The 11,574-nt window shown below is 50.9% G+C and overlaps 1 protein-coding gene across 1 annotated transcript in view; it reads left to right on the forward strand.

Moving 5' to 3' along the window:
- The window catches only part of LOC142473343 (transcription termination factor 2-like), a gene marked incomplete at its 5' end in the record, with an annotated part of 32,680 nt that extends 23,721 nt beyond the window's left edge, over positions 1-8,959 (forward strand). Inside the window, 6 exons of the mRNA XM_075580580.1 lie at positions 3,173-3,343; positions 4,069-4,127; positions 4,903-5,056; positions 5,231-5,313; positions 6,287-6,361; positions 8,541-8,959. Coding sequence (XP_075436695.1) covers positions 3,173-3,343; positions 4,069-4,127; positions 4,903-5,056; positions 5,231-5,313; positions 6,287-6,361; positions 8,541-8,685 — 687 coding nt within the window. The remainder of the gene's footprint in view (positions 1-3,172; positions 3,344-4,068; positions 4,128-4,902; positions 5,057-5,230; positions 5,314-6,286; positions 6,362-8,540) is intronic.
- Between the last annotated feature and the right edge of the window lie 2,615 nt (positions 8,960-11,574).

Consider the following 11,574-nt stretch of genomic DNA (forward strand, 5'->3'; position numbering starts at 1 on the left):
GGCGGGGTGACTGACTGGGGTGATGGGGTGACTGACTGGGGTGACTGGGTGGGGTGACTGGGTGGGGTGGCGGGGTGATTGGGGGGTGGGGTGGCGGGGTGATTGGGGGGTGGGGTGACGGGGTGATTGGGGGGTGGGGTGATTGGGGGGTAGGGTGGCGGGGTGATTGGGGGGTGGGGTGATGTGACACTTCTGGTATCCTACCCACACACACTCCCACGCACACACACACACTCTCCCATGCATGCACACACACTCTCCCATGCATGCATACACACACACACTCTCCCATGCATGCATACACACACACACACACACACACACACACACACACACTCTCCCATGTATGCATATATACACACACACACGCTCTCCCATGCATGCATACACACACACACTCTCCCATGCATGCATACACACACGCTCTCCCATGTATGCATATATACATACACACACACACTCTCCCATGCATGCATACACACACACACACACACACAAACACTCTCCCATGTATGCATATATACACACACACACGCTCTCCCATGCATGCATACACACACACACTCTCCCATGCATGCATACTCACACGCTCTCCCATGTATGCATATATACACACACACACACTCGACAGGGGGAAAAAGAGGAAAGGCCGCGCGACCGAGCACCACCACCACTGCCCCGCTCGCCCCCCCGCGACCATCTCCAGCCCCGCGCGGGTATCGCGGGAAGCCGGGTTAAGCGGGGAACACCCCCAGTACCATCACCCGGGGAAAGCGGGAAGTGACGCGGGAAGCCGGGGGGGGGGGAGGGAGGGGAGAAGGGGGGGACACCTCCGTCCCGCGCGGGAAGCCGGGGTAAGCGGGTGCTGGGGAGAGAAGGGGGAACACCCACGCTACCATCTCCGGGGGGGAAGCGGGGAGTAAGGGGGAACTGCAGGAGGCAGGGAAGGAGCAGAGGGGATGGAGGATTGGAGAGTACGTACTCTCCAACAGATCCCCTGGCAGAAAAAATGGCCATTCGTTGGGGGCGGGCTCATATAGAGCCTGGCCGCGCGCCCACAAAGGCTGGGAGCGCGCGCCAATCAGCTGGCAGGTAGGGGGAGGTTTTTTTTGTTTGTTTCAGCACGAGCGCGGGAAAAACAGCAGCGCGAGCGGGAAATTTCAGCGCGAACGGGGGAAATTTAAAAAAACAAACACGTGTTCTGCATGGGCCAATATTTACTCGCCCGGGGATTAAATCCACCCGCCCCGGGCGTGTAAATGTATAGGATTGTCGAACACTGTATATATATATATGTATATATATATATATATATATATTATATATATTATTTTTCATTATCTGGACGTTAAGCAGCAATTAGACTATTATTATCCCAGGGTATAAAAGACCTGGGTTATACCAGAGAGAGACAACTCCTTCCCCTGATGAAGCGTGACAAGTTCACAGGAAACGCGCGTTGGGTAGCAGTGATGTCATGACGCTGACGTCCAGACAGTGACCGGCCGGACCAGGAGGAGTCTCGAGCGGCGTATGGTTTTGGCATTGTCCAATATGTTTTATTTACCCTCTTTTAGCAGACTATAGCTGCATTTACAGCCACTACTGTGTATATGTATATATATATATATATGCTGAGGGTCCAACAGTTACTTGCATATCGGTAGCAGCTTAGCAAGCGATAGACGGGTACTATATTCTGAGAGTGTGAGCATTTCGCAGTGATACACAGTAACACAGCACCTAGTTACTGGCTGCTGCTGCTGTTGCTGTTGCTGCTGCTGCTGCTGCTGTGCAGACGCTGTGCATATTGGATACAGTTGCAGGAGTTTCATTCTTTGCCTGTTGGTTTGTATCGGACGGGAGGCTGTTAGTGTGACACGGGACAGCACTGCGTTAGTGTAACTTCCCCAATTAGATACCGCTCAATACTATATTCAGCTACGTGTTACCTTTTTACTTATTAGTGCTACAGTCTCCAATTTGTTTCATTCGCTGTATTTTCATCTTCTCAGTGCACCAGTATGCAGCTATAGTAACCATCCAGGGTATGAAGGGGGCAATAAGTCAGGAACACCCCAAAAAAACAAGAAAAATGTGGTGGTGCAATAAAATAACACAAGGATGATGGAACAAATCTTGGCTCATACGAATCGCCTACTTACAAGAAGTAGATGAGAAGCCAGCAATATCGGGGAACAAGGCAACAGGAAATCTGGGGGGCTCTCACTCGAGGTGGAACTCTGGGGGGCTCTCACTCGAGGTGGAACTCTCGGGGGCTCTCACTCGAGGTGGAACTCTGGGGGGCTCTCACTCGAGGTGGAACTCTGGGGGGCTCTCACTCGAGGTGGAACTCTGGGGGGCTCTCACTCGAGGTGGAACTCTGGGGGGCTCTCACTCGAGGTGGAACTCTGGGGGGCTCTCACTCGAGGTGGAACTCTGGGGGGCTCTCACTCGAGGTGGAACTCTCGGGGGCTCTCACGCGAGGTGGAACTCTGGGGGGCTCTCACTCGAGGTGGAACTCTGGGGGGCTCTCACTCGAGGTGGAACTCTGGGGGGCTCTCACTCGAGGTGGAACTCTGGGGGGCTCTCACTCGAGGTGGAACTCTGGGGGGCTCTCACTCGAGGTGGAACTCTGGGGGGCTTTCACTCGAGGTGGAACTCTGGGGGGCTCTCACTCGAGGTGGAACTCTGGGGGGCTCTCACTCGAGGTGGAACTCTGGGGGGCTCTCACTCGAGGTGGAACTCTCGGGGGCTCTCACGCGAGGTGGAACTCTGGGGGGCTCTCACTCGAGGTGGAACTCTGGGGGGGCTCTCACTCGAGGTGGAACTCGGGGGCTCTCACTCGAGGTGGAACTCTGGGGGGCTCACACTCGAGGTGGAACTCTGGGGGGCTCTCACTCGAGGTGGAACTCTGGGGGGCTCTCACTCGAGGTGGAACTCTGGGGAAAACACAACGGAGAGAACCCAATAGTGCAGACCAGTATGAAGTTTCTAAGAATAAAATGAAGCTGCAGCATGTACTCACGTTGTGTACAAATGAAACGGGCAGATTACGTAGAGCAGTGACTCTCACGCCAGAGAGGTGGCTTCCTGTCTGCCCTGTATTGGAGCCATTGAGCTATGGGAGTGTCTCACTCACTGGTCCCCCGCTGGGTTTCTTCCCCCACAGACTCTGGACCAGCTGGAACTAAAGAGTGAGGGTCTGAGCCTGTCCCTGGAGGAGCAGCTGAACGCGCTGACCCTCTGCGAACTGCAGACCCCCGACTCCAGCGCCACTGTCTCCCTCAATGGGACCAGCTTCCCCGCACAGCTGTTTGAGAGCGAGAGCCAGAGCACCAAGGTGAGTGTGAGTGCGTGTGTATATGTGAGTGTGTGTGTGTGCGCATGTATGTGCGTGTGTGCGTGTGTACGTGCGTGTGTGTGTGAGCTCGTGTGTGTGTGAGTGCGCATGTATATGTGTGTGTGCGTGTGTGTGTGTGAGCGCGTGAGTGTATGTGCGCGTGTGTTTGTATGATCTATGCTAAGTGGCTATTTTAGACGTTGCTTTTTCAGTGCCAGAGGTGACCCCGATGCGTTGGTGACCCCCATGCGTTGGTGACCCCCATGCGTTGGTGACCCCCATGCGTTGGTGACCCCCATGCGTTGGTGACCCCCATGTGTTGGTGACCCCCATGCGTTGGTGACCCCCATGCGTTGGTGACCCCCATGCGTTGGTGATCCCCATGCGTTGGTCACCCCGATGCGTTGGTCACCACCAGCTCGCTTCCTCTCAGGCGGTCCGGCTCTGTATCTCTGACCCCCCCATCCCATGAGTCAGACACCTCTAGGACTGAAATACCGTGAAGGGAGCAGGGGTACAGTGCCTGGCACCTCTAGGACTGCATGAGCAATGAGTTGGAGTTGGGGGGGCCAGGCATGTAGCCTCTAGTACTGGAGGACGAATGGGATGGGGGCACCTCTAGGACTAAGCTGTGTGGGGGATGATTGCAGGGATCCTGTGACGAGCGTGGGTACGTCAGACATCTTTGTGACGCCGCCGCCTCATCCTCCTGTCTCCCTCTGCAGGTCTCCTCTCTGCTGTCCGAGCTCCGAGTCATAAGCAGCAGCTCCGAGCCCCAGAAGAGGTGAGAGCGCCACTAAGAAGGCGCCTTCTGTCTTGGCGCCGCTTCGTAACGTTGGGTCTGTCGCCAGAGAATAGCGTGGGCAAGGGATTTCCGGGACAGCCGCACCATCCCTCGGTGTTTCGCTGGTCAAACCCTGGACACAGAGGGTGGTTACTGATCCTCACGGCCGGAGTGTCTCCCCAGTTACACCACCGGATGTCATTGTGTGACATTATTGACTACATCAGTGTGGTCATGCCTCTTGTTTGGCGTGCCTATCTTGTGTTTACGTGTTGGCATACCCTAGCAATTACTGCTGTAGAGCGGTCTGCGCCCCTGCTGTATTGCCCCCTCTCTGGGGGTAGTGATGTTTCCGGCAGTGCCTCTTGTCTGTGCCCCTGCTGTATTGCCCACTCTCTGGGGGTAGTGATGTTTCCGGCAGTGCCTCCTGTCTGCGCCCCTGCTGTATTGCCCACTCTCTGGGGGTAGTGATGTTTCCGGCAGTGCCTCCTGTCTGTGCCCCTGCTGTATTGCCCACTCTCTGGGGGTAGTGATGTGTTTCCGGCAGTGCCCCCTGTCTGCGCCCCTGCTGTATTGCCCCTTCTCTGGGAGTCTCTGGGAGTAGTGATGTGTTTCCGGCAGTGCCTCCTGTCTGCGCCCCTCCTCTATGGTTTCACTTGCTCTTAGCCCCCTCCAGAGGTTCAGTGTCTGGGCCTCCTCAGCAGTACCTACATTCGTGAGTAAGTGTTCCCCCAGTGAAGTGCCAGTCCCAGTAACAATCGTGTGTCCCTGGCAGTGTCATTGTGTCACAGTGGACGAGCATGCTGAGGATCGTGGCCATCCACCTGAAGGCCATCGGACTCTCCTGCGCCACCATTGATGGCTCTGTCAACCCCAAGGTGCGCATGGACCTGGTGGAGGACTTCAACAGCAACCCCCGTGGGCCGCAGGTACAACCAGTCCCACCCGGCACTCGTTTCCTCATGCTGGGGATCCATCCCAGTTAGAAGCTGTTCCTGGTGATCAGAAGCCAGGAATAGGCCTGTACTTGGGGGTCTCTGGGGGTGTGGTGTCCTCGGGTGACAGGGACACTTTGGGTCTCACTCTGTCACTCTCTTCTGCAGGTCATGCTCGTCTCTCTCTGTGCTGGAGGCGTTGGCCTAAACCTGATTGGCGGGAACCACCTCTTCCTGTTGGACATGCACTGGTAACTCTTCCCTTTTCTTATTGGACAGTAGGTGACAGCACCAGTTAACGGGTCGGTGGGTTTCAACGCGTGTTCATTGGAACCGCAGAGTGTGTGTGTGTGTATGTGTGTTTTATCCTCTCTTCAGATAAGCATTATGCACCTTCCAGACTCTTGCGTTCTTCTCAAGGATGTCTTCTTTCTACCCCCCTTTGTATCTAAAGCCCTCTCCCGCCTTAAACCTTTCTCACTGACTGCCCCACACCTCTGGAATGCCCTTCCCCTCAGTACCCGACTAGCACCCTCTCTATCCACCTTTAAGACCCACCTTAAGACACATTTGCTTAAAGAAGCATATGAATAGCACTGTGGATATTCTGAACACATGATACATAAAGCTTGGCCCCCTGCAGACGCCCTTACCAGAACTCCCTCCTACTGTCTCTGTACGTTCTCCCTACCTACCAATTAGACTGTAAGCTCCTCGGGGCAGGGACTCCTCTTCCTTAATGTTACTTTTATGTCTGAAGCGCTTATTCCCATGATCTGTTATTTGTATTGTCTGTTATTTATTTAATTACCACGTGTATTACTGCTGTGAAGCGCTATGTACATTAATGGCGCTATATAAATAAAGACATACAATACATACAATACAATACATTCTAGTACTCAGTGTGAGTGTTTTATCCTCTCTTCAGATAAGTATTCTAGTACTCGGTGTGAGTGTGTTATCCTCTCTTCAGATAAGTATTCTATTACTCAGCCAGTGAACCCACTCGCAGACAGGTGTTTCGACCTTTTGGGTCTCATCAGTGCGAGGTTGGTTATACTGGCTTTGCAATTTTAGACTTAAGACTGGACGGTCATTCTCTCCTGCGACCTTTCTGTGAGCGGCCTGTCCGAGAGCTGCCGTCGGTGTCTCTGAACGAGTGGCAGTAGTTGCTCTGTGCTGTGCATGCCCGCATGTCCCCATCTTTCTCCTCATTCCCAGGAATCCTGCGCTAGAGGATCAGGCCTGTGACCGGATATACCGCGTGGGACAGCGCAAGGACGTGGTCATACACAGGTCAGATCCCGCTGACCTCTGACCGTGTCTCTTCTGCAGCAGTGTGACTGACGTGAAGTGTTTGTGTCCATGCGTGCTCCATTGGCTTTGCTTTTGCTGTAGTGTCCCATTTCTTGTGGGTCTGTCTGTGGGTCTTTGTGTTCCCAGGCGTGTGTGTCTGTTTATTGGTTGTGTGCTTGTTGTTTGCTTTGTATTGTGAGTATACAGTCAGGTCTGTATGTCTGTTATAAACATATAAAGGGAAAGAGCAGTGTAATAAGCGCTGATGCGGTGACTGTGAAAAATGACACAAAATAAGTGACAGTATTATATACAATATGCTTTACATTTAAAGTGAGGGCTGCCTAGGTAAAAGGTTAACACAAACCAGTGCAAATGTACGAAAGAAAAGGGGGAGAACCGGCGCCTCTAAAATATAAAATCTGACCAAATATAAAGTCCAACAGGAATGAAGAGGAGTCCTGGGAGGAACCTTCAACCAAGTCTCAATCGGGACAGACAAACATATAAGACAAAGATGAAAAAGACAAAAGAAAAAAGATCATAGTGTAACTTACAAAACAAACAAAGAGCACTGAAAGGATGGATAAAAGGATTATTACAAATGTAATACAATGTAAAATAAATGAAACAACATACACATGTATGTGGGCTAGAGACACTAATAAAGCTGTAACATCCGGTAGGGGTAACATTGGAAACCTACTTACAGCAATGCTGAAAAGTAAAAGCCCGTAGGGCAAGTTGTCTTTAAATTCGGACCAAATCCTCTGCAAAGGTGGAAACAGCAGCCTTCAGGGATCCACACCGCCGGAACAGCCGCTGCTAAACCACACACAGACCCTGGAGTGAGTGGGATGTATCGCAGAGAACCGGAGCTGCACGCTGTGGAGGGATCGCCTGGCACCGAGCTCACAGACCATCAGGTCGCGCGATGTGTGGGTGACGTCACACCTCAGCGCGAGAGCAGGGGGAGCACCCAGGCGATCCCTCCACAGCGTGCAGCTCCGGTTCCCTCTGCGATACATCCCACTCACTCCAAGGTCTGTGTGTGGTTTAGCAGCGGCTGTTCCGGCGGTGTGGACCCCTGAAGGCTGCAGTTTCCACCTTTGCAGAGGATTTGGTCTGAACTTAAAGACAAGTTGCCCTACGGGCTTTTACTTTTCAGCATTGCTGTAAGAAGGTTTCCAATTTTACCCCTACCGGATGTTACAGCTTTACTAGTGTCTCTAGCCCAGAGGGGGCGCAAACTTTTTTCCCTGCGCCCCCCTGCCGGCTGTCCCCTCACTCCCGCGCCCCCCCAACCCCAACTTACCCGCGCTCCGGCGTAATGACGTCACGTTGCCATAGCAACGTGACGTCACATGACCTCGCAGCGTCATTTTGACGCCGCGATGCAGGGAGGAAGCCGCCGGAGCTTAGGCAAGTAAAGGTTTACAGAGGCCCTGCAGCTCCCCCGGCACTTAATTTAAGTGCCTTCGGGAAGCGCGCGGGGCCTCTGTAAACCCCGCGCCCCCCGCCGGCAGTCTCGCGCCCCCCCTGGAGGTCGCGCCCCACAGTTTGCGCACCGCTGCTCTAGCCCACATACATGTGTATGTTGTTTCATTTATTTTACAATGTATTACATTTGTAATAATCCTTTTATCCATCCTTTCAGTGCTCTTTGTTTGTTTTGTAAGTTACACAATGATCTTTTTTCTTTTGTCTTTTTTTACCTTTGTCTTACAGTATATGTTTGTCTGTCCCGATTGAGACTTCGTTGAAGGTTCCTCCCAGGACTCCTCTTCATTCCTGTTGGACTTTATATTTGGTCAGATTTTATATTTTAGAGGCGCCGGTTCTCCCCCTTTTTTTGAATCTGCTATAAACAGCATAACTGTCTGGGTTCCGGAGGGACTAATTGTGCTTCCTGCGCTGTCCTGAGGCTTGTCTGTGGTGCCTCTCTTCTCAGGTCTGTGCTGTGTGTGTCTTTCCTGTTGTTGTGTGTCAGATGTCCCCCTCACCCTTCTTCAAGGTTTAGTTGTGTGTCCTGCACATAGTTTTTTCTCACCCTGAATTTGTGTGATACTGTTTGTAGTTGTGTGTCTCCGTCTTGAGCGCTGTGATCCCTAAGTGCTGTGCGATGGTGTGTGTGTATGTGTGTGTGTCTGAGCACTGTGCTGTGTTGTCCTTCCTCCAGGTTTGTGTGTCAGGGGACAGTGGAAGAGAAGATTACTCAGCTTCAGGAGAAGAAGAAAGATTTGGCCAAGAAAGTTCTGTCTGGAACCAGTGCCACGTTCACCAAACTCACCCTCGCTGACCTGCGCCTGCTCTTTGGGGTGTAACCTCTGGGGGTCCCGTCGCCATGGGGTAACCTAACCCCAGCACATCCTTGTTATATCCGGTGTGAGAGGCTGTGCAGGGGTCCGTGCTCTGCACATGGGGAATGTCCCCAGGACATCGCTGGGGTCTCTCCGTCCCCCTCCCAGCACAATATCAGATAGACACCGGGCACTGATGGCGTCCCCGCCGGGCAGTTAAAGGGTTAATAACTGGCAGTCACTGCAGAATGCTGTAAAATGTCATTTGAACCTAAAATAAAGTTGTTGTTTTTTAATAGTATTTTAGCCGTCTCTGTCTCGCAGGCTCGCTGCTTCCTGGTACCGAACCAGAAAAGCTTCATTCACAAGCGCAGCGCCGGGCAAAGCGGCAAATAGAATCAGCCCCAAAGCGGCGTTGTATTCTCCGCAGCGCGCTTTGTACGGGAGGGATTTACCCCTTTAAGGCCCCTTAACTTAAGCTGACCCTAAATGTTCAATGAAAAATTAAAAATGACCTTATAGAAAAGTGGAAACTTTTAGGTAATTTGCCTAAAATTGCACAGAATGCAGGTCCCGCAGGCAGGAACGGACCTTTACATTTATAGGAAGGCACCTTAGAGGTCAGGTTACCATACAGGAAACAAGGAGAGGGCAGTGGTCTCTCCCTCAGCCCAAATTAAAAACTAAGGTGGTAATGGCACTGGGTAATTGTGACGGTGAGGGGGTTCCCAGGCCAGTAAATAAAGGTATGGTGCCCGGCCGGGGGCCCCTGACTCATATTGTAGTTGTGAAGTGTCAGCTCTGCAGATCCCTTAGAATTGTCTGTGTGTGCCCGGCTCGGGATTAGCGGATCACACGCGTTAAAACGAGCTGCGCTGAATGACTGCGGTCACGGTTAATGCATTAGTTCCGAGGGCTGCAACCACACGAACCACATCACTGTACTTAGGTCAATTGGATAAGTGGGATTGCGGTTAGGTTAGTTCCGTGCTACACTGAGTCACGGCCTAAACCGCAGGTTAATTGGATAAGTGGGATTGCGGTTAGGTTAGTCCCGCGCATTGCTACCCTGAGTCACAGCCTAAACCGCAGGTTAATTGGATAAGTATGGCTGCGGTCATGTTTTCACTCCAGGCCTTGCAACAATGAGTCACTGCCAAACCGCAGACAGGGAGAAAGATTAAACCGCAGATCACACATAATTAGAAAGCTAACTTGAGTTAGGACATGCGGGAAAGATAAAAATTGGTGTGGGTGCTGCTGGGGTCCCAACAGTAAAGCAGATATGTTTTATGTGTTTGACTTTTATGAAAAGTAGTCAATGAAAGTCCCACTCTTTTTGTGTATTAAAATTATAAAGAGCAAAGGCATTTACATTCAGGCCAGCGGGGCAGCGGATACATTAGGAATTGGCAAGCTCAGTATATGACCGGCTATTCCGGTGAGTAACTCCTGCATATCTTACGTGCGGACATCTAAGGCACCACGCTGAGACGACTTCAGAGTGTCTAGGAAAGTCCGGACTTAAAAAGGTACCGAGATTTTAAAAGTGTTACATGCCGGGAAGTAGCGATAAACAGTTGTGCCTGGCAACTATCCATACGTCAGGGGAGGGGTAGACTTCAGGTCGCATTTATTTATTTATTTATAAAATATTTTACCCGGAAGTAATACATTGAGAGTTACCTCTTGTTTTCAAGTATGTCCTGGGCACAGAGTAAAACAAATAATACATGGTTACAAGTACAGTTACATAAATGAGCAGGGTATACATTATATACAAGACATTGTGTGCATAGTTAAAGAAAATATATATTATGAAACAGTTACAGACCAGGTTAAAATGTGAGACAGCCTTAGATTTGAAAGAACTTAAACTGGTGGTGGATGTGAGAGTCTCTGGTAGGTTGTTCCAGTTTTGGGGTGCACGGAAGGAGAAGGAGGAACGTCCGGATACTTTGTTGAGCCTTGGGACCATGAACAGTCTTTTGGAGTCTGATCTCAGGTGATAAGTGCTGCATGGGCAATGGGCTTGGTTAGGTATGCTAAGAGGCTCAGGTGCGAAGTTAGCGCATGACCGTGGCAAACCTTGAAGCCTCTGCGTGGCTCCCCGAAGTACTGTCAGAGCATGCCAATAGGTGGGATGAATAATTCCCATGCAGTTATTGGCTGCACAGTGTAAGAATAGGCTTTGTGTGTCTATAAAAGTGCGTGCAGTCAGTGGGGACAGTAGATTCAACATGCTGTAACGAGATAGATTCATCAAAGATATACGTTAGAGTGCAGTACAAGGACTTCCATTGTAACTCAGATTTGTACCCTGCTTCAAAAGTTCGTTAGAACTAAGGGTTGGAAAAAGAACTCTGAAAGGGGGAAACGAAAACACTACTTTCGGCGAAGATGCAGGGGTTGCGAGTGGCACCCTTAGCCAAGGACTGTTACATGACTCTTTTTGCGCATCAACCCCGCTCCTGGGAATTGATGCCTAGATACTTGATTTCTGTGGATTTCGTTCCGTGGACTTTTTAATTCGTTTTGTCCCATCCCAGTAAGTGTTTATTCGTATTATTTTGTACTTCAAGCTGTGTGTGTTTCTTGTGTAAATAAATTACAATTTATTTTATCTCACGTTTTGTTCAATCAAAGGAATCGGGTAACTTTTTTGTGTTAAAAGCACTGGTCTCCCGTGACAGTAATGGCGCTGGGTTAGGTAATTGCACTGGGTAATGGTACTAGCCAAAGGAAAGAAGAAAGCCCCCACATGTTACACACTAAGTCAGGAAACATGTATGGAATATACTGTAATAGTGTAATGTGACAAATACCACAATCTAAAAAACTATATATATATATATATACATATATATATATATATATTGTGACAAACGGCTTACTCCGGGGCTCCGTCGTTTG

This window comes from Ascaphus truei (genome assembly GCF_040206685.1).
Source record: "Ascaphus truei isolate aAscTru1 chromosome 3 unlocalized genomic scaffold, aAscTru1.hap1 SUPER_3_unloc_6, whole genome shotgun sequence".
NCBI classification, from domain to species: Eukaryota; Metazoa; Chordata; class Amphibia; order Anura; family Ascaphidae; genus Ascaphus; species Ascaphus truei.